The sequence below is a fragment of the Oncorhynchus keta genome, chromosome 1 (assembly GCF_023373465.1).
Source record: "Oncorhynchus keta strain PuntledgeMale-10-30-2019 chromosome 1, Oket_V2, whole genome shotgun sequence".
Taxonomy (NCBI): domain Eukaryota; kingdom Metazoa; phylum Chordata; class Actinopteri; order Salmoniformes; family Salmonidae; genus Oncorhynchus; species Oncorhynchus keta.
This window is the reverse complement of record NC_068421.1, coordinates 61,365,263-61,388,560: the sequence shown is the minus strand read 5'-3', so window position 1 is coordinate 61,388,560 and position 23,298 is coordinate 61,365,263. Positions and strand designations below refer to the sequence as shown.

At 42.5% G+C, this 23,298-nt stretch overlaps 1 protein-coding gene and 1 long non-coding RNA gene across 5 annotated transcripts in view; one reads left to right on the top strand and one right to left on the bottom strand.

Moving 5' to 3' along the window:
* Nucleotides 1–5,898: 5,898 nt before the first annotated feature.
* Nucleotides 5,899–18,310, bottom strand: LOC127906180 (uncharacterized). The gene is made up of 4 exons (XR_008060557.1): nt 18,196–18,310; nt 6,758–6,926; nt 6,553–6,655; nt 5,899–6,365 (listed from the first exon to the last, which is right to left on the bottom strand). It is a non-coding gene; the product is annotated as an uncharacterized LOC127906180 (long non-coding RNA).
* Nucleotides 12,657–23,298, top strand: part of LOC118363036 (transducin-like enhancer protein 4) — a 116,588-nt gene continuing 105,946 nt past the window's right edge. For all 4 annotated transcript variants that reach the window (XM_052457091.1, XM_052457092.1, XM_052457098.1 and 1 more), the window contains exon 1: nt 12,657–13,375. In XM_052457091.1, coding sequence (XP_052313051.1) covers nt 13,352–13,375 — 24 coding nt within the window. In that variant the 5' untranslated portion in view covers nt 12,657–13,351. The remainder of the gene's footprint in view (nt 13,376–23,298) is intronic.

Sequence of the window (23,298 nt, the reverse complement as noted above, 5' to 3'; positions counted from 1 at the left end):
CCATAAGAAGCTCTATTTGTTAGACGGCCAGGGAGTCAGGTGCAGCACAGACGCCACACTGTGAGGTCAGAGACCGGGCAGATGATGGGGAGGGAGAGAGCGAGATAGGGAGAGTCGAGGGAGGGAGGGATAGAGAGTGCGAGGGATGGGGAGAGAGGGAGGGTCGACGGAGGGAAAGAGAGTGTGAGGGATGGGGCGAGAGAGAGGGAGGCATGTGAGGGTCACAGAGAGGTACAGCTGGGAGGCAGTTGGAAACAGAGAGATTGAGCAGAGGGTTGGCAGGATGTAATAAAGAGCATAGTGTGTTTAATTTGATTTGATTTAATTATATTTGTGTAGTTTTATGTGCAGAGCCTTTAACAAAGCCCAAAATCCTCCTGAAAGTACTGTATGTCTACAGCTACAGAGATGATACCTCACTGACATAGTGTCATAGTCAGGGTAGGTTTAGTCTTATTCTGGGGTGGATAATGTATCCTGTGTATTGTGTGTGTCTCCATGTGTGATTGTATGTGTTTGAGGGCTTCGGGGTCTGATGTGTGAGGATAGAGGTCACTAGTGTGGCAAGGGTTGTCATTCCGCAGTCTTAGAGAGAGAGAGAGAGAGTGTGTGTGTGTGTGTGTGTGTGCTGAATGCTTACGGTGTGTATGTTATGTATTTGCGCCTGTGTACTGTGTATGTGTGTGTGAGAGAGTCAGCTCGTGAGTCAGTGAGCGTGTAGTGGTGAGTCAATGGCTGCTTACAGCTATGGAACATGCAGTCACAGTGCTCCAGTCCTGAGGGAATCACTGACTGGTCTTACCCACAGAGCCTCACACTGCTGCTGCTGCTGCCTGCTCAATGTCACTCTGACATTTACTCTCACAGGGAAACATCCACACTGAAGGGAATTCAATGCAAAATGGCAGCACACATACTATACATGCTTATAAGAATTCAATACAAAACAAAAACGCCACTATACAGGTATATTTTGACCACAATACATACGAGTCCTTTTCTCCCAAATTCTTTAGAATTCTAGCCAACATTAGACACCAACCCCTCCCCTACTCTTCTCGCTGTGTAAGTGTGACCATGATGTCCCAGCTATCCACCAGATGGTGTCATTTGGCCAAATGATGTAGATGTCTCTCTGGTTCCCTCTCTCAACACCCCCTCCCTCTTCCCTATACCTCACCACCATCCATCCACCCCACATTCATAGTTTTTCTCTCTTTCCATATCTTTCACCTCCTTTTTGAATGTTGTGTATCGCCTTTCCTCCGTCCTGCTTTGATGATATTGAGAACATGGTTAAATAGAATGTGGGGAAGGGGAGGTAACAAATGTTACCATTTGCATAAAACAATATATATGTCTGTTTGAGTATAAATGACTGTGGCTGTGTTTACATGTGTTGTATATGTGTGTGTGTGTGTGTGTGTGTGTGTGTGTGTGTGTGTGTGTGTGTGTGTGTGTGTGTGTGTGTGTGTGTGTGCATTAGTTACTCTCAGTTCAGGGAAGGGTTAAAGTTGTCAGTAACAGGAAGAATTCCCAGATGGAAGACTTTTAGCTGCTGAACTTAATTGGCATGACATGGCCCAGGCACCCAGCCAACCTGCCTGGCCATTCCACAGCTGTGTGTGGAGAGAGAGAGGGAGGGAGGAAGAGAGAGAGGCACAGAGAGAAGGATATGGAGAGAGGGAGAGGGAGAGGAAGAAAAGAGAGGAAGGGAGAGGGATAAGGAGAGAAGAAGAGAGGGAGTGGGGGAGGGAAAGAGACGGGGGGTGAGGGGTATAGTACCTCATCTGTTTGTCAGACCTATCTTTCCATTTACTTCCATTCTGTAACACAAAACAATATTAGAGGCCTGTAATGATTTGCATGTAACGATTAAACAGCTCATCATGTATGTGTGTGGGGGAGGAGGGATACGGCTGGGGAGGGATACGGCTGGGGAGGGATATGATGTGAGTGGGGCAGGAGGGATATGGTGTGTGTGTGGGGGAGGAGGGATACGGCTGGGGAGGGATACGGCTGGGGAGGGATATGGTGTGTGTGGGGGAGGAGGGATACGGCTGGGGAGGGATATGGTGTGTGGGGGAGGAGGGATACGGCTGGGGAGGGATATGGTGTTTGTGGGGGAGGAGGGATATGGCTGGGGAGGGATATGGTGTGTGTGGGGGAGGAGGGATACGGCTGGGGAGGGATACGGCTGGGGAGGGATATGGTGTGTGGGGGGAGGAGGGATACGGCTGGGGAGGGATATGGTGTGTGTGGGGGAGGAGGGATACGGCTGGGGAGGGATATGGTGTGTGCGTGGGAGGGATACGGCTGGGGAGGGATATGGTGTGTTTGGGGGAGGGATATGGTGTGAGGGGGAAGGAGTGATACGGCTTGGGGTCAAACTCGGAGTCTAGGGTGACGCTGAATCAACTGTCTGACTCACACTAAAGTAAAGACTTCATTAGAGATCAAGCTGAAAAGGTTTCTCATTCTACAGAGCCTGCAGTGTTCATCTGTTACAGGTTTGTAGATGGAACCTTTCCTCTGACCTCCACAGGAATGTACTGAACTAGGTTCATCTAATAATGTCAATGAGTAACATATAGTATCTCCAATCTTTATTGGAGATTTATTTCAGCTTGTTGTGGAGATTTTATCTCGAAAGAACCGAATCTAGTTTCCATGAAAATATCAACATAGTCAGCGGTGTCTGTGACCTTGGATTGTCTCTTTCTAGCCCGTTTCCATTACCAGGTCCTGAACAAAGCCTGACTCATGTATTGGCTGGATACAACACAGTAAGCCTTTCTCAATGCTGTTTTCTGTTGAACAAATGACATTTCAGGGATGTATCTGGTGTAATGCACCTCTCCTTTTGTTCACACGGATAGTCACACACTGACATGCACTACAACACATCTACTGTCTTTCTCTCTCGTTACATGTGTGCATGTTGTATGTATTGTTGGATTGTTGTTCATGTACACACACAACTGCACTCCAGATCCCAGCTGTTTTGGACCAGTTAAACAACACAGCTCCCACAAGGATTTTCCAAACATAGCATCATGAATTTTTCAAAATTGACATCCACCGTCTGCCCCTCAGCCAGCAGGCCCACATGTACACATACACTCTCCCTCTCTTCTCTCTATCCCTCTTCCAGTCTCTCACTGCTCTCCTCTTTCGGTCTCTCTCTCGCTCTCTCTTTTCACACACACACACACACACACACACACACACACACACACACACACACTGCATCTGTTCGCAAGAATCCCTGCCAGTATATTTTACACTTATGTGAATGAATGCATCCTAGTGTGAGACTGTTTATAGCGAGAGAAGCATCAGACATTTGGTGCAGGCAGGGAGACAGAACCAAACACACATTCACTGGCAGATATCACTTTACAAATGGCCTGCAAAGATAAAACATGTCATATAAATGTAACCGTAATAGAATGATGGATACATACATGGTCATAGTAGATTGTATGTATTTGTACCAACTGTATGCACTTGACTTGACCATGGGTTTCTGGTTTTGTCACTGTATATGAATTACACGTTGTGTGTGTTTGTGCATGAACGCTGTGTGTATCCATGCGCGTTTGTGTGTGTGTGTGTGTGTGTACACAAGTGGTGTGTATTTTGTCTCATGCATAACTTACACTCTCCTCCCTCCACACTACCATCCACTCCAGTCTTCCACAGAGCCAGGCAGTGAGAGGAGCTTTTATCCACTGCAGCCTGCCTGAATCCCAATTAGTCACACAATTGGCTTTTGCCAAGCAGCCTGATCAGAGTACAGTACATAGCCAGAGGAAAATACTGCAGCACTCCACTCACAGGCAGCACCAAGGATGGACTGTCTAGCTGGCTCTCTATAGGGACACTGACTCACACAGACACACAGTAGATTTACAGGGGAGCAAAGGCATACGTACTGTACATGCAGTATATATACGCTTATACACACTTACACATACAGTATATACAACAACAATATACAGACATACACACCAAATTGTACAAATGAGTGTATAGTACATAATCATACATCACATGTATACAATACTTCTACATGTGTGTATAACACAGTCCTATAGAGGAAAGAGGGAGCACTGAACAACGATAGCTACATAACCAACATGTCAGTAGTAGCATGCATGCAAACCCACACCCTCACATACCATATGCAGGCTCACACACAAACGCCACCAGGCCTGTATGCTTTATTGAACACACACAAATATGAGTAGCTGCCAACACAAGTCCATGGGTCTAAGCGTGAGGCGGTAGTGAGATGGAAATGAGCCTGATCCTAGTTTGGATGTGTGTCTCATTTCCTGGAGATTCTCCACATTCATATCAAAACAGTGACCACCTCAACATACATACACACACACTCGCACGCGTATGTACACACACACGCACGGACACACACACACATGCAGCACATTTGTACAAGCTTAACAGTGCACCCCGACCCACAAATCCAACAGGAAATAAGTGGGATAAACCTAATTATGGCAGTGTGACAGACTAAGTCTCACACATGCCCTTGAGCACACAGACAGGAAGGGGAATTTACCTTGTGAAAACACACGAACACACCCAAATAGCCAAATGTTTGCACTGCTGGTTATAGCCGTGGGAAGCAGGGGTGCTGAGGGTGCTGCAGCACCCCCTGAAAAATATAAAAAGTAGTGCACTGGGCCTTTACTAGTCCAGTATTAGCGGACCGATATAGCTCTCGGTAGAATGGGTAAAAAAAAACATTGCAGAAAGACACTGTTCACGTCACTTTGATTTCAAAAGTTTGGAATCAAAAGTTAAGACACACCCACTCATTCAATGGTTTTTCTTTATTTGTACTATTTTCTACATTGTAGAATAATAGTGAAGACATCAAAACTATGAAATTACACATATGGAATCATGTAGTAACCAAAAATGTGTTAAACAAATCAAAATATATTTTATATTTGAGATTCTTCAAAGTAGTCACCATTTGCCTTGATGACAGCTTTGCACACTCTTGGCATTCTCTCAACCAGCTTCATGAGGTAGTCACCTGGAATGAATTTAAATTAACAGGTGTGCCTTGATAAAAGTGAATTTGTGGAATTAATTTCCTTCTTAATGCCAATCAGTTGTGTTGTGAGGGGGTGGCCAGGGAAGATGGCCCTATTTGGTAAAGGACCAAGTCCATATTATGGCAAGAACAGCTGAAATAAGCAAAGACAAACGGCAGCCCATCATCACTTTAAGACATGAAGATCAGTCAGTCCGGAACATTTCAAGAAGTTTCTTCAAGTGCAGTCTCAAAAACCATCAAACGCTATGATGGAACTGGCTCTCATGAGGACCACCACAAGAAAGGAAGACCCAGAGTTACCTGGGTCTTAAGAGGATAAGTTCATTAGAGTTACCAGCCTCAGAAATTGCAGCTCAAATAAATGCTTCACAGAGTTCAAGTAACAGACACATCTCAACAGCAGCTGTTCAGAGGAGACGGTGTGAATCAGGCCTTTATTTTTTTTAAACGTATTTAACCTTTATTTAACTAGGCAAGTCAGTTAAGAACAAATTCTTATTTACAATGACGGCCTACTGGGGATCAGTGGGTTAACTGTCTTGTTCAGGGGCAGAACGACCGTTTTTTTAACTTGTCAGCTCGCAGATTCGATCCAGCAACCTTTCAGTTACTGGCCCAATACTCTAATCACTAGGCTAACTAACTCTATTATGATAAAAATATTTATATCTCGCATAGCACATTAGTACACCCTTGTGGTTGAATATATATGTATTTATTGTAGGTCCTAGGATACAACAATGAATAATATGGAACAAATAAATACCATCAAAGGATACCGTACAACTTACAATGACCACCTTGTGAAACAGCTGTGAAAACCAACAATATTTCAGATTTTAATACAGCAACGTTTAAGTTTTTGTCATTCATTTATTTTCACAGATTATTTTTTGTCCACTCACATGGCATTCAGACTGAAATACTTAATTCTGGTGTGTGTGATAGAGAGGTGGGTGATGTGTGGTTGTGAGGTTCTGCCTGTCACTTGTTCTCAACAACAGTCTCGGAAGGGGGACTTGAAGAGGGGGACTGCGAAGTCCAGGCACTGCTGCTCTCTTTGTTCCCGAGTGTTTGCAGGGCTAGTGTTTTTAGTTCATCTGTGTATCTCAAATATTATGTGTCCAGTATGATACGGCTAGCAAACTTAATTAGCAAATAATGACAACATGACAATAGCAGTAGCTTTAAATGATGCAATGAGATGGAGGAGGGGATGGAATGAGTGGGCAGATTGTTGGGCAATCAGACGTCACTAGATGCAGAATTTCGTCTGGAGGGAAAGGAGAGAAAGGGTTAAAGGATGAGAACCTCACTAGTGTCTTCTAGTCCAGTGATTGGACTTACCTGCCTCTGTTCCTCCAGTCTGACACAAGTCACTTCTGAGAGCATGTGATGGATTAGTGCAGTGTTATGAAGGGGAGATATACTTCTCAACAGTTTTTGAAAGTGTAGCCTACCTCAACCTGCTCCCCTTTCGACTCAGCGCACAGAGAATCAGACTGATCCAAACTGGCTCTGGTGGATGAAATACCTCCTGGGTGGCTCAGATAGTTGAATGTCCTAAAGTCATTTGGAGAGGTCAATTGAAGAGGTCAATTTTTATGAGCTCAGCATAACTAACATTTCTTGCTTTATCAAATGTCAACCAAAAGCTTAACATACTTTGACTCACGGGCTTCACTGAAGTAAGTGTAGGGCGTCAGGGCTCTCTGTGGTCGACCGTCCAACTGCTCCAACTGGTGAAGATGGTTGGCTTGAATTGTGAATTTCTCTGCCCCCTATGAATGTTGGGCCTCTTGTCGAGATCAGTGGTGCCTTCACAATACTTCGCCTGGTTGAAAAGATAAAATAAAATCTCCTCGAGGGATGCCATTGAAGTGCAAGCTGCATACAAACAGAAAGCAGCTACGATAACAGTTAACTAGCTAGATTTTTTTAGCTAAATAAAACTGTCTGGCTGAGGTATATAAGTAGCTAGCAATGTCAATATAAAATCAACATAAAAACAGCTTAAATTACTTATTCCTATTTAACAATATTTTTGTATATAAACAAAAAAATACATATGGTAAAGAAATAGTGTTATCTTTCCACTCTTTTCGGTCCTCTGAAGCAGAAGGTAGTCAGAAGGTTGTCGCCGTCAAAAACACTGTCATTGGAGAATAATTCTGAGGTAATAGTTCTGCGCGGACTGAGCCAGGTGAAATAGAACTAGAACTGCCGGGGTCCTCCTTCCATCGCGGCCGCTACGTGGTAAAATAGAGCCAAGCAACCAGCCTCGCAACGTACGCTTTGGTTCATTACGTAATCCGGTCCGAATTTTGCAAGCTTTAGCAACACAAGCTAGAACTCATTGAATTCCATTGTGATTTAGAGGGGGGAACTATTTGGCATGACAGGACTATCATTTGTTTTTCAATAGGACAATGACCAAACACACCTCCAGACTGTGTAAGTGCTATTTGACCAAGAAGGAGAGTGATGGAGTGCTGCATCAGATGACCTGGCCTCCACAATCACCAGACCTCAAACCAATTGAGATGGTTTGGGATAAGTTGGACCGCAGAGTGAAGGAAAAGCAGCCAACAAGTGCTCAGCATATGTGGGAACTACTACAAGACTGCTTTAAAAGCATCCCAGGTGATGCTGGTTGAGAGAATGCAAAGCTGTCATCAAAGCCAAGGGTGGCTACTTTGAAGAATCTAACATACATTTTGATTTATTCAACACTTTTAAAGTTACTACATGATTCCATATTTGCTATTTCACAGTTTTGATGTCTTGTTTTTACAATGTAGAAAATAGTAAAAATAAAGAAAAACCCTGGAACGAGTAGCTGTGTCCAAACCTTTGACTGGTACTGTGTTTGTCCTATGAGGTTGAAATCTGCAACAGTTTAATGTGTGCTACTGTGAACTAAGGAGTAGCTGCTGAGTTCAGAGCAGAGAGAACCTGCCTGGAGAATGAGAGGTGGAATTTGTTCTCCTCTTGATGGAGTTGTAAACAGAAGTATCATTATAGTGAAACATGCCCTGTCAGATTGACTTTCACACACATGGGAGGGAGGCAACAAGTGAAGAGTAGAGAGATAGAACGAGTGAGAGAGAGGGGAGACAGGCACAGAAAGAGAGAGATCTGATAGAGAGAGTGTGGAGGAAGAGAGAGATGAGTCACTGCTCTGAGGGTGGCTATAGGCAATGAGGTACAGGGCCAGAGGTGACAAACATACTCACTCAGGGAATAAGCCCCATCTATCAGAGTGATCGATGCTCTCTGACAAGTGTGTGTGTGTGTGACTCCCTTTGGTTGCGTGCGTGTGTTTTTGTGTGTGTGTGCGTGTGTGTGGGTGTGGGTGTGCCTGCGTGCGTGCATGTGCAGCAGGTAACACAGTCACAGACAGGAACAGAGTGACAACACTGTTTCAAACAGGAATGCTTTCAAAGCAGACAGCTGGAGTGAGTTCAAAGCGCTGTGTTGCTTTACAGTAACATGATAGAAATACAAACTACGGAGTACTGCATCAACAAATGTTAGTCTCTATGATTTATATTACAGCTAGCTATAGGTTGCAGATGCAAAAACGTACAGTAAAGAGAGTCCTTGCTGACTTCTATCTTCTCATGTTGACAGAACAAAAATAACAGACACACCCAGTGGTGTAGTGGTGCCTGGAGAAGTGGATATACTCACATTTTGCCACAAACTAATCAAATGGCCTGCCCAGCGTAGGAAAGGAGCCCTGTGTGAAAAATTCTATGAGAAACAGTGACATACACTCTGAATGACCTAAAAGGATAAATCACATATTGGTCTTTCACAGTCAGACCAACCCAAGCTGTACTGTGCAGTAGGTCTCCTATTGAAATATATATTAGTCAGAAATTCACAGGTGTCAGATTTTCTCCTATTTTTTTCAGTTTTTTGTTCTTAAAGTAACACTTATTTTTCAAAGTCCATAACTATGCCACATCAGGAGACGACTTTAACATATATTTTTAAGGGTAGTTACCCTCTATTTCAAGTGTGCAGGCACCTAGCACTATTGTTTGATTGAGTGGTGATTCTGTAGCACATGAGACTTGAGTTTGCAAAATAAATGGCCACTGGACCGATGCAAATAGGCCTAATCATGATATTCTAATCATGATATTCTGATAGGCTATTCTGATAGGCTATTTTGTAACTAGTAAACATTTAATAGAGTTCGGGAAAGCATTTCCATCAACCATGAGACAGTTAGGCCTATCATTGGCATCACTATATATAAAGGCATTATCCTAATCATATTAGCAACCCATGATAGTTGTTGCATCTTTAAATCCCCCCTATTTCTAACACATATTTCCATCTCTATCCATGAAACCGCTTGCGTGTGCTGTGCGCATTTTAGAACGGTGTTTTCCCGCAAATTGCATTTTGGAATATTCACGCGTAGGCCTACTGCGAAGTGTACATTCCTGCGCCTAAAATGTGAATTAATTATAGTTTATCAACATTTTAAGATAAACATTCCGATCTGTTCCATCAGCCCTGTTAATTGATATGGCATATACCTCTACTACACTACTCTGATACCTATCAATGAGGATTAAGTGAGCATACGCAATGCCCACTGAAAAATTCGTGGGTATACGGCATATACCCTCACCACTGCACACACCTCATTATATTCTGTCCATGTGCATGGCATAATGGTCTTGGTCTCATATGAGAATACTGTAAACAGAATCATTACTTTCTGCTTTGAAATGAACGTAAGTGTAATTTTTTCAGTCTTCCTCACTACATTTCTAATCTTTAATTCGGACTGTGGACACGAGTAGGGAGCTTTCCCGCTCAGTTTAGGAAAAGAAGGATTTAAATTAACGGCGGAATTTACTGAGCATTTATGTAGCGTGACTGACAGCGGGAGTCTGTGAAGGGGTGTGTGTGTGTGTGTGTGTGTGTGAGTATAATAATTGGAACTTCAATGCCCACAATCCCCACAGACTCTTCAACTCCCCCTCCATTGCCCGCAACCAGTCATTGGACATCCGAACCATGATTGGTCCGAATTTTCCTATGATGTCAATACCCAACGTGGGACAATGTATTGCTTATTGGCTAGAGTAGGCACCAAGCTCGGCCAATCATAGAACGATTAGACAGTTTTTACAGCGGCAAGCTTTTAAGGTGGTCTTGAAGTATTTGTATGTTCTCCTTTCCTCAAATTGAATCTCCTCAGAGGCGGATATAATTTCTCGAAGATAATGCCTGTCTCATCGCGCAGTTATGTTACATTTACATAGTTGTTTACATCTAGGGCTGTCATTTTTCTCCTATAGCCTAGACATGTTTATATCGATCAATTCGAGTGAAGTTATAGTGCTTAGATAACAACCTAACATTACATGCATGACTTTTGGAAGAAAATTGCGGAAAACTCACCTGTTTAGGTTTACTGATGAAGAATCGTTACTGCCAAGTTAAATATGTTTGCAATCTGATACAGTTTCAATGTGCTTGTGTATGTTATAGAAATATGATAATGCGGCTGCATTGTTGACTATAGTTAAACTATGATCATTATGCACACTGTGATCAGACAGGTAGGTTCAAATCAAATTTGATTTGTCACATGCGCCGAATACAACAAGTGTGGATCGTACAGTGAAATGCTTACTTACAAGCCCTTAACCAGTTTTAAGAAAAATACCTAAATAAAATGAGAAATAAAATAAACAAATAAAGAGCAGCAGTAAAATAACAATAGCGAGGCTATATACAGGGGATACCGGTACAGAGTCAATGTGCAGGGGCACCGGTTAGTTGAGGTAATTTGAGGTTCAAAGCTCACCTCTCACCTCTCAATAGGCCTACATATAGAACCTTTGGGATTTGTTGAGTTTACCTATGAAATTGAGAGGTGAGATTGATGCAGACTGAAAACATGTACACAGAAAACCTTAGTCATTAGGGAGCTGCCATTAAATTACTATTCAAATGGCTCTTATAGATACATCAAAGGCCAATGCTGCATGCAGGTTCACTACACATACAATACAGATTGAATCTTCTGTTTATTGTGTTTCTATAAATCACCATCTGACATCATTCAAGTTAATACAGTTTGGTAAAATAAGAATAGAATATGTAAGTGTGACTTGATTAAGTAACCTACATTATACTCTGCAAGAGAAGGTAGAGGGGTCAGTGGGAGAAGGAGGGGTTAGTGAATGGGATAAGGGCAGTTTAGACTTGAGTATGGTGTATCACAAACACTGGTCAAAAGCACTGGTACCACCAACAAGTCTGACCACCATACTGGTCACTATACTTAGGTGTTGTCAGGCTCATCTCAAGGTGCCTTAATAGACAGAAACACTCATACCTATTAAGCCGGCACCCAGCCCTGTTTATCCAGCACCACCCAGTCAGCCCTGTGTAGATTAGACAGCTCATCAGCCTATCAGCCTTGAACCCTGTGCTCCTGATCAGCTCTCCCAGGGAAATAGACTCAGAGTCATGTGAATAATTACCTGCCGAGATAACCATGATTAGTGCAATCCCCTACCTGCCTGGGAGGAGGGTAAGGTAATACCACCTCTCAGATGGAGGGAGGGAGGGAGGGAGGGAGGGAGGGAGGGAGGGAGAATGAGCTAGAGAGACAGGAGGGGGTGGGGTGGGAAATTAGTTATTGGATGATGAAGTGTGTAAGATGAAGACCAATAAGAGATGGATGGATAAAGAATGAGAGAGGGGTGTGAAGGTTAACAGGGATATGAAAAACGCTAGTTACTGACTGTAAGAGAGAAGTGTTGATGTGCAGCACAGTTAGGCTATCTGAGGTCCAGGTGTGTTATTTCACCTATTATCGGGGCTTTAGTGTATCAAATGCCTTAGTTATTGTAAACTTCAGTTGTGTAAAAATGAAAAGAGCTTTACCTGTCAGGTGACCTCTTTTTCAAGATGCCGTAAGAGATGTGTGCGTGTCTGTCTGCCTGTGTGTTCTTTACTTGTACGGGTCATGGAAGCCATGAGAGAGGGATGTTCAATCGTAAGGGATTAATTCCTGGTTGATCAAGTTCAACAGCGAAGCTGCCCTCAGTAAACTCATCTAGCCTATAGCCAAATGGTGGGATTACTTACTTATGGAAATAATACCCTTTAACAAACAGGTCTGGGCTGAAATAACCTCTACAATATTCAAATGTCTCAAGATGCTGTTATTTACATCTGATGTATTTATAATATGTGTGTGTTTCTGTTTGTGCATGCGAACGGCGAACGAACGAGAATACAGACAGGTCCTTTATCTTCTCAGAATGACTAATTATCTGTATTTGTGTGCGTTTGTGTGTTTTGTTTATGTGTGTGCACTCATATCTGTAACGATAGTGTGTGAGGATGTGTGTCTCTGTGCCTGTCTCTTTGTGCATGGCTGATTGCTTTGTCCATCTGACCACAATTGAAAGGGTATCTCTAGCTATCTCAGTGTCTGTGTCTCTATCTCGGTCGCTCCACCTTAAGTAGAGCTTTAGCATGCTGTTGTGTTTGTGTTGAAGCCAACAGGCACAATATATTACAGTCTAGGGCTCGCTGCTGAAAAGCCTGCTGGATCTTCTAGTGACCTGCTGTTCTTTCCTGCTTTCCTGTGTTTTTTCCCCTTCAGATTTAGATTAAAAACAAAGCTCTCTCTCTCTCACTGTTTTTTCTCCCTCTTCTTTTTCTTTTCTATTCCAACTGACAAGCCAACCCTTCAGTTTCGGGTTCTGTGCTCTCCTATAAGAAGAAAAGGGGAGTTACTGTAGATTGTTGGTGTATTTGGATGGAGGTGTGTAGTGTAGTGTTTGTATCTTGTTGGTGAAGGGACAGGGAAGGGGGGGTACTTAGGTGTAACGCTCGAGTTTCACGCGTGGACTCTAACTGATCACAGAGCGAGAGAGTCAGAGCGAAAGGAGAGTGTGACTTTGGTTACACCGAGGAGACGCGACGGAAAGAAGGAAAAGGAGTTTGGGGATCCGTTTTACCGTGAGACTTGTAGGATGCACTGACGGACTGAGCTCTCCCAGCTGTGTCGACAGGTTCCCGTGTTGGAGAGACAGACAGAGAGGAACAGAAAGAAGAGGACTACTCTTTCCAGCCTTGCCTGAGCCCAGACCAGAGCAGGAGCAGAGATCTGGACTCGGCTGTGTTTCTGGTAGAGGAGTGGAGGGCCAGGGGACGGGCTCTGACCTGGCCATCAAACAGACCGTGAGCATCTCCTCTCCTGGGACCATGTACCCTCAGGGCAGGCATCCGGTAAGTGACACCTCTCTATCTGAATACTGCTCAGTAACAAGGTCAGAGACTGCACTGAGGGACAGAGACATGGAACAGTTATGGTGCTTAAAGAGATTCCTTCTAACACACACACACACACACACACACACACACACACACACACACACACACACACACACACACACACACACACACACACACACACACACACACACACACACACACACACACACACACACACACACACACACACACACACCCTCCTACCCTCCACTGTCTATCCCCTGTCACCTGCACCCAGGTGCTGTTGAGAGCAAGTTGAGAGGTAGTTGTTTGGGTGGTGTAGCTGCCTCCCACTTTACTCTAGTGTGTGTGTGTTTGTCTGTCCTGTGTGTGTGTGTGTGTCCAGGAATAGCGTGTTATAAGGCAGAGGGATATGTATTCCTCTCCCTTCCTCCCCCCATCCCTCCCCTCATTACTATATTGTTGGGGACTGAAGGATGGAGCTGGAAGAGGGGTGGGTTTGACCACACATGCGAGAGAGACAGACACAGAGAGAGACATATACAGACATGAGGTCTAGTCGCTATAATCAGATGTGTTGTCTGTTTCTTTGTATCTGGTGCAAATGGGTCAGTGGACACTCCATTTTCAGCCTGCAACCACAGAGAATTATGGATGACATTTTCAGAAGAGGGGGCATGTGAAATCAATTATAATCACAGACAGAATGCAAATAAGTGGAATAGAATGGAAGCAAGATTGAGAGAAAACAAAGGCATTGTGAATTAGAAATTGAAATGAATAGGAGATCACACTGGAAATAGCTCAATACTCAGTCTGTTCTCTCTTTAGTCACATCAGAGGTTTTGTTCAGAGTTGTACAGTGTTTGTGATAAAGTTCAGTCCCAGATTGAGCCAAGTCTAACAGATCAATACATACTTCTGCTGCCATTGGAACTTACTTCTACTGCCTGCTGGTGTAATGGGATCTACAGCACAGAGAGGGTGGGAGGGTGCAGTGTGTGTGTGTGTGTGTGTGTGTGTGTGTGTGTGTGTGTGTGTGTGTGCGCTCACCTTGTTCTACTATTGTCTTACGAATCAATGTCTTCATATTTATTTATTTGCAAACTATCACAAACCCAGCCGCAAGTTGCCCAGTGACTTGAGCCTACCATATGAGCTAAATGCCTTCTATGCTCGCTTCGAGGGAAGCAACACTGAACCATGCGTGAGAGCACCATCTGTTCCGGATGACTGTGTAATCACGCTCTCCGTAGCTGACGTGAGTAAGACCTTTAAACAAGTTAAAATTCACAAGGCCGCAGGGCCAGATGGATTACCAGGACACATACTCATGCTCTGATCAGCAGGCAAGTGTCTTCACTGACATTTTCAACTTCTCCCTGACCCAGTCTGTAATACCTACATGTTTCAAGCAGACCACCATAGTCCCTGTGCCCAAGACCGCCAAGGTAACCTGTCTAAATGACTATTGCCCCCAGCTATTTTAGAATTAGTCTTTATGACTAAAATACATTTTAGTCTTACATGCTGACCAAACCGAACGCACGCCATCGTGCGCACATTGATTTTGTTCACCCACACCAGAAGCGATCAGGACACACAGGTTGAAATATCAAAACAAACTCTGAACCAATTATATTAATTTGGGGACAGGTCAAAAAGCATTGAACATTTATGGCAATTTAGCTAGCTAGCTTGCTGTTGCTAGCTAGTTTGTCCTGGTATATAAACATTGGGTTGTTATTTTACCTGAAATGCACAAGATGCTCAACTCCGACAATTAATCCACAGATAAAACGGTAAACCAAATCTGTTTTTCTCGTCATCTCTCCTCCTTCCTTAAGGCTTCTTTTTCTTCTTTGGACTTTATATGGCGGTTGGCAACCAACTAGCATTACTACAACCTACCGGAGTGTGGACCTAAGTTCATCTTTCAATCACCCACGTATATGCTCCTAAAAACCAATGAGGAGATGGGAGAGGCCGGACTTTCAGAGTGTTGAGCGTCACAAATAGAACCAATTTATATTTTAGCGCCTGGCCACGCAGAGACTCGCTGATACCCGCGAGCAGTGTGTGTGTGCAGTGATTGAATAACATGTAGGTGTACATTTATTTAGCAATGCTCATGTACACGATGTGAGCGGTGTGGTCAGCATGTTAGTCACATTTTAGTAATTCCATCCTTAGTTTGCTATTATCAGTCGAATAAAACTCTGTTTATTCGCTTTAGGGACTAGGGGCGTTCCATTTGATTTCCAAATAGTTTTGACATTTTGACCTTTTGATTTGAACGAAACCTACAGTATACATATTTTCCCATGGTGGAAGTGGTCAGAAACTAACTTTTGGGACCTGAATACCAAAACATTTAGGAGATCGAAGTGCCCAAAAATAAAACTTGCACCCTGTCTTTTCCTACTGATAACCTCTGTATTGAGGGAAACCGGTACTTACTACGACTGTGATATGTGGTTGTCTCAACTAGCTACAGTATCTTAAGATGAATGCACTTACTGTGAGTCGATTTGGATAAAAGTGCCTTCTAAGTGACCAAGATACATCCATGTCTTCATAGTTGTTTTACCTTTAATGTCAATTATCTAAAAATGTTTTTTTTAAGATACAAAAATGTGGATATGTTTTGGCTCATAAATTTACTAAAATGGGAATAACATTTAAATGTAAACTTTCAAATGGTAGCACAAAGATGGTTGGAAGTTCACACATTAGAGACTGTTGACTTTAATTGGAATATCAGTTGTTTGAAATCATACTGTTAATATTCCACAGGTAACCTATTGAAATCATCGAAATATAGATAATACAATATACATTTCCATTTAAGTTGACATTCGACAGTGGGTTGACCGGCAGCTATCTTTGTGGTAGTAATTGTAGGTTAAAATGACATTTCAATGATGTACCAGCTTAATTAGTGTTCTGAAAGGATATGTCCATTCTATGAATTATTTCTACAGTATGATTGAAATGACACTCACCCTGTATTCAGTATGTTGCACAAACACCTCAGATGATGTAAAATAAGGTCTAAGCTAAAACATTTGAGAAGATGAAGAAAATCTCACTTTGTTTAAAAAAAATAATTTACGTTATAAAGGTTAGAAAATTACAGTTTAAATTTAAAAAAAAAATGCTTTTCAATAAATTAGAAAATAGTTTGACCAACCTGTTTGTAAGCTTTTAAATAAAATCAAGCTCAACTGTTTATCTTTTCCCGTGATGAAGATGTCCATGGTAGGGTGGTGTATGCAACATGGGTCAACTTTGAGCACCTCGATCACCTAAATGTTTTGGCATTCAGTTCAAGAAGTCACTTTCTGACCTCTTCTACCATGGGCAAAATGTATGGAAAGTTTTGTTCAAATCAAAAGGGATGCGTTAGAAAAGTGATTGAAATCAAATGGAACTACAGGAAAGGGAGGGCCGAACATGATGCCCCCATTCACAATCTATGGGGCTGTAGTGGAGCGGGTTGAGAGTTTCAAGTTCCTTGGTGTCCACATCACTAACAAACTATCATGGTCCAAACACACCAAGAAAGCCGTGAAGAGGGCACGACAACACCTTTTCCCGCTCAGGAGACTGAAAATATTTGGCATGGGTCCCCAGATCCTCAAACAGTTCTACAGCTGCACCCTCGAGAGCATCCTGACCGGTTGCATCACAGCCTGGTATGGCAACTGCTCGACATCCGACCGTAAGACGCAGAGGGTCGTGTGTACGGCCCAGTATATCACTGGGGCCAAGCTTCCTGCCATCCAGGACCTATATACTAAGCGCTGTCAGAGGAAGGCCCAAAAAATTGTCAGAGACTCCAGTCACCCAAGTCATGTTCTCTCTGCTATCGCACAGCAATTGGTACCAGAGCACCAAGTCTAGGAACAAAAGGCTCCAAGGATCGAACCCTTTTTTCCAATTTCCACCTAAAATTACATACACAAATCTAACTGCCTGTAGCTCAGGACCTGAAGCAAGGATATGCATATTCTTGATACCATATTTGAAAGGAAACACTTTGAAGATTGTGGAAGTGTGAAATTAATGTAGGAGAACACAACACCTGGTAAAAGATAAAACATGTTTTTCATTTTTTGTTGTTGTTCCATCATCTTTGAAATGGAAGAGAAAGGCCATATATCCAGATAAAGTCTTGGTGTAATTTAGAACTTGGCCAACAGATGGCAGCAGTGTGTGTACAAAGTTTCAGACTGATCCAGTGAAGTATTACATTACTACACTATATTTTGTAACAAGTCTGCCAGGAGTTTGCCCAAATGTGCCGAATTGGTCAATTGATACATTTTCAAAAACATAACTATAGAGAACATACATTTTTATTACCATAGCATTTTTGTATGTTTACACACATCCAGGAATGTCATAAATGATGGATAATTAGCTTCCCTACAGAAAAAATACTAACCTTCACACATCTAGATGGCCATGCATGATGGTTGTGGAGACAGATACAGCAGAGGTTCAAACTGTAGAACCCAGTTCCTACAACAAAACTATGCTACATTTTATCTCTGGGACTCTCAGGATGACAAATCAGAGCAAGATTATTGAATATAAGTACATTATTTACCTTCAGAGGTGAATGTATCAAACCAGTTGCCGTGATAAAAATGTTCTGTTGTTGTGCCCTCTCCTCAAATAACAGCATGGTATTTGTTTCACTGTAATAGCTACTGTAAACTGGACACTGCAGTTAGATAAACAAGAATTGCTTTACACTTTCTTAAAGACATGTCTATGAAAGTCCTGGAAAGTTTTCTGTTACTTACATCGTCATTCTAGTCACATTAGTGCACGTTAGCAACAACGCCCCGGTTTAGCGACACCGATCCCGTAGTTAACAGCTTCTACCCCCAAGCCATAAGACTGCTGAATTAATCAAAATGGCCACCCAGACTATTTATATTGACATGCCCCCCCTTTGTTTTTATACTACTGCTACTCTCTGTTTATTATCTTCTTATTTTACTATTTTTACATTAGTTTTTTTATTAAATATTTTCTTAACTCTTTCTTGAATTGCATTGTTGTTAAGGGCTTCTTAGTAAACATTTCACGGTAAAGGTGTACACCTGTATTTGGAGCATGTGACAAATAACATTTGATTTGACCTGACAAATTGAGGCTGGTCTGAGGGCAAAAGGGGGTGCAACTCAATATTAGGAAGGTGTTCGTAATGTTTTGTGCACTTAGTGTATCTTAAACGTATGTCTGCATTCAGATATGGATTGCTCTGTTCAATATCACATACCCTTCAATTTTTTGACCAGTGGACTGGGACAGGGATGCTGTTTTGATTTGCCAATTCATAGGCAAGTTCTCTGCATTTGATGCTACTAAGCCCATGAAACTGGCCCGCACGATTCTTGATATATTTAGCAAGCTTAGACTCCATGTCATCAGAACTTGTGTACCTCGTCTATTATGTCATAGGTTCTCTTTCGGACACAGGTACATACATGTTTGTTTTCTTTTTTGTCAATGTACCTCTTCAGTGTCGTAGTCAATTTGTTTATCCCTTGCTGCTGCTCAAATGGACTTCTTCCCTTCTCTCACATCCTTGGCTCCTCTCTCAAGAACCCAAAGGGGGGCCAGACCCGTGCTTTTTTAAATGTTTGTATACACAAGGCGTGATGATGTCTGCTCTGTGTAACAATAAAAGTTCACTATCTTGAGTTCATATGCATGACACATTGCAAAAACACTATGCATATTATGCATAAAACTGTCAAAATGTAATCATAATTTGTATGGGATATGGTGGCCATTGGCTAAATTTACTCCAAGGCAAACATTTTGACTATATTAGCCCACACAGCTACAAGGATGCACTTTCATGCTAGTTTTAGGACCTCATATTGTAGCTTATAGAGACCCCAACTGAAGTACAAAACAATCTTAAAACTTTATACTTTGGTTTAGATACAGGCATCATGAAACCTATAACCCAATAATTCATCTGACTTTATGAAAAACATTTTTGGGGACCTTACCACTTTTTCCATGTGGTTTCTTCTGTCAAAGCCTTGATGAAATGATGACCTCTTCATAAAATTTTGGCTCAACTTACCTCACTCCCCTTACATCCACTGACTAGTGACCACTTTGTCTTTACCTGTAGGGATTCACAGCATGGACTTAAATTTAACATGGTATTATATGATGTTAAACACAGAAGGAATCCTTGTAGTTTACATATTTTGGTTGTTTGATGGTGCAGGCTTTGGTGGAGGACATCAGCTCCTGCTCGCTTAGACAGAGTGTGTGTGTGTGTGTGTGTGTGTGTTGACTGAACACCCCCCACAGACAGTGTTGTGATAGAAGGTGTCTGGAGAGAGTTGATCTGGCCCTAGACTGATCCTGATCTGATGGGAGCAGACTCGCACAGGAGGGAACTTACCGCAGGCAGACAGGGGCAGCGTGTATGTGTGTGTCTGAGTCTGTATCTGTCTGTGTGTGTATGTGGCAGGGACAGAGAGCCTAGTTACTGCTCCACCTGGGTGCCATTGCCATGTTTCAGCACTGCCTGGCACTGTGCATATGCGTGTAGGCATGTGTGTGCTTGTGTATGCAACTGTGCATTCTGTTCTTTGGCAGAACTGGAGTGGAGAGGCAATGGAAAGGTTTATGCTCCCCACATGACTATTCAGAGTCTGCAGAAAGGACCTTTTCACAAACTGTGCTTTTAACTATTAGTAATCTCTCACTTCCCTAGTAAATCTGGCCTTGTGTGTCTCCTGAACGTTAGCCCCGTATTAATACTATAGCTGGGTCCTGTCTGTACTGGGTCTGTCCTCACTCTTCTAGGCCTCTAAAGGTAACAGCCAATTAAACAAACCAACACACAAATCACATATGTTCCCTTAATGGGGGTAATGGGGGTAGGGCGCACGGTGGCGTTAACTCTGTCTCACTGTTGTGTAGTTCGCTTGTTTTCCTCTGGACACATCTGTATTGTTGGGCTTGCTTTTCTGTTTGTACATCCATACTTTAATGAAATACATGTACAGTACCAGTCAAAAGTTTGGACACACCTACTCATTCCAAGGTTTTTCTTATTTTTTTGACTGTTTTCTACGTTGTAGAATAATAGTGAAAACATCAAACTATGAAATAACACACATGGAATCATGTAGTAACCAAAAAAGTGTTCAACAAATCAAAATAAATGTTATATTTGAGATTCTTCAAATATTTGCACACTCTTGGCATTCTCTAAACCAGCTTCACGAGGTAGGTACCTGGAATGCATTTCAATTAACAGGTGTGCCTTGTTAAAAGTTCATTTGTGGAATTTATATCCTTCTTAATGTGTTTGAGCCAATCAGTTGTGTTTTGAAAAGGTAGGGGTGGTATACAGAAGATAGCCCTATTTGGTAAAATACCATTTTATGGCAAGAACAGCTCAAATAAGCAAAGAGAAATTACAGTCCATCATTACTTTAAGACATGAAGGTCAGTCAGTTCGGAAAATTTCAAGAACTTTGAAAGTTTCTTCATCGCAAAAACCATCAAGTGCTATGATGAAACTGGCTCTCATGACGACCGCAACAGGAAAAAAAGACCTAGAGTTATGTCTGCTGCAGAGGATAAGTTCATTAGAGTTACAAACTCAGACATTTTAGACCCAAATAAATGCTTCACAGAGTTCAAGTAACAGACACATCTCAACATCATCTATTCAGAGGAGATTGCATGAATCAGGCCTTCATGGTCAAATTCCTGCAAATAAACCACTACTAAAGGACACATAATAAGACGAGACTTGCTTGGGCCAAGAAACATGAGCAATGGACATTAGACCAGTGGAAATATGTCCTTTGGTCTGATGAGTCCAAATGTGCAATTTAAACAAAAATTCCAACCGCTGTGTCTTTGTGAGACGCAGAGTAGGTGAACAGATGATCTCTGCATGTGTGGTTCCCACTGTGAAGCGTGGAGGAGGAGGTGTGATGGTGTGGGGGTGCTTTACTGGTGACACTGTCTGTGATTTATTTAGAATTCAAGGCACTCTTAACCAGCATGGATACCACAGCATTCTGCAGCGAAATGCCATCCCAACTGGTTTGCGCTTAGTGGGACGATCATTTGTTTTTCAACAGGACAATGACCAAACACACCTCCAGGCTGTGTAAAGGCTATTTGACCAAGAAGGAGAGTGATGGAGTGCTGCATCAAATGACCATGCCTCCACAATCACCCAACCTCAACCCAATTGAGATGGTTTGGGATGAGTTTGAACACAGAGTGAAGGAAAAGCAGCCAACAAGTGCTCAGCATATGTGGGAACTCCTTCAAGACTGTTGGAAAGGCATTCCAGGTGAAGCTGGTTGAGAAAATGCCAGGAGTGTGCAAAGCTGTCATCAAGGCAAAAAGTGGCTCCTTTGAGGAATTTTAAATATAAAATCTATTTTGATTTGTTTAACACTTTGTTTGGTTACTACATGATTCCATATGTGTTATTTCAATGTTTTGATGTCTTCACTATTATTCTACAATGTAGAAAATAGTAAAAATAAAGAAAAACCCTTGAATGAGTAGGTGTGTCCAAACATTTGACTGGTACCGTACATAGTCTTCTTCATCCATGCTGTTACCTGATTTCTTTTTCTCCAATCCAAGATGGCGTAGCAGTCAGACGTCTTTGTCCTGTCGTGTCCCTTGTATATATAATTTTACATCTTTTTCGTTGCATATCCTTTAAAATATTTTGCTAAACCTCAACATCTAAATACTCTCCTGCAACCCGCCTCACCCAATGTGGCGTGAATCTGCTTTTTTCCCCTAAAGTATTTATATTTACTTCGGATCTGGAATCCCTCAACTGAAGCTAGCCAGCTAACTACTGGCTATCAGTCAGCAAACCATTGCCAGCGGTCATCAGCTAACCTTCAGCTCGGAAAGCTCTCGCCAGTTCGAACAACGTGACTCTAACCAGAGCATAACGGACCTGTTATTTTTATCCCCGGATTCCTACCGCAAACTGAACATTTTCATCTGGATCTTCACAACTAGCTAACCGCAATCCCGGATGACTACTCCTGGCTAACGTTTCCATCCCAGAGCAAGCACAAATTAGCTTGAAGCTAGCCCGGCCAGGGCTCCTGTGCTACCACCGAAGTATACTCCTAGGCTACAATATCCGGACCCCTTATACAGCCGGTATGGGGCATGGAACCCCGCAGATGTCCCTCACTGGACCCATATGTTCACTTGGCTACGCATGCCTCTCTCTAATATCAATATGCCTTGTCCATTATTGTCCTGGTTAGTGATTACTGTCTTATTTCACTGTAGAGCTTCTAGCCCTGCTCAATATGCCTTAACCAACCATGTTGTTCCACCTCCTACATATGCGATGACATCACCTGGTTTCAAACATCTCTAGAGACTATATCTCTCTCTTCATTACTCAATGCCTAGGTTTACCTCCAGATGTCTTAGCCATGTCTGAATCCTGGCTTAGGAAAACCACCAAAAACCCTGAAATCTCCATTGCTAACTATTACGTTTTCCACCAAGATAGAACTGCCAAAGGGGGCGGTGTTGCAATCTACTGCAAATATAGTAATACAGAACTCTGCGGGCTATCTAAGTCTGTACCCAAACAATTTGAGCTTCTACTTCTAAAAATCCACCTTTCCAGAAACAAGTCTCTCACTGTTGCCGCTTGCTATAAACCTCACTCTGCCCCCAGCTTTGCCCTCGATACCATATGTGAATTGATTGCCCCCTATCTATCTTCTGAGCTTGTGCTACTAGGTGACCTAAACTGGGTCATGCTTAACACCCCGGCCATCCCACAAACTAACCTTGATGCCCTCAATCTCACACAAATGATCAATGAACCTACCAGGTACAACCCCAAATCA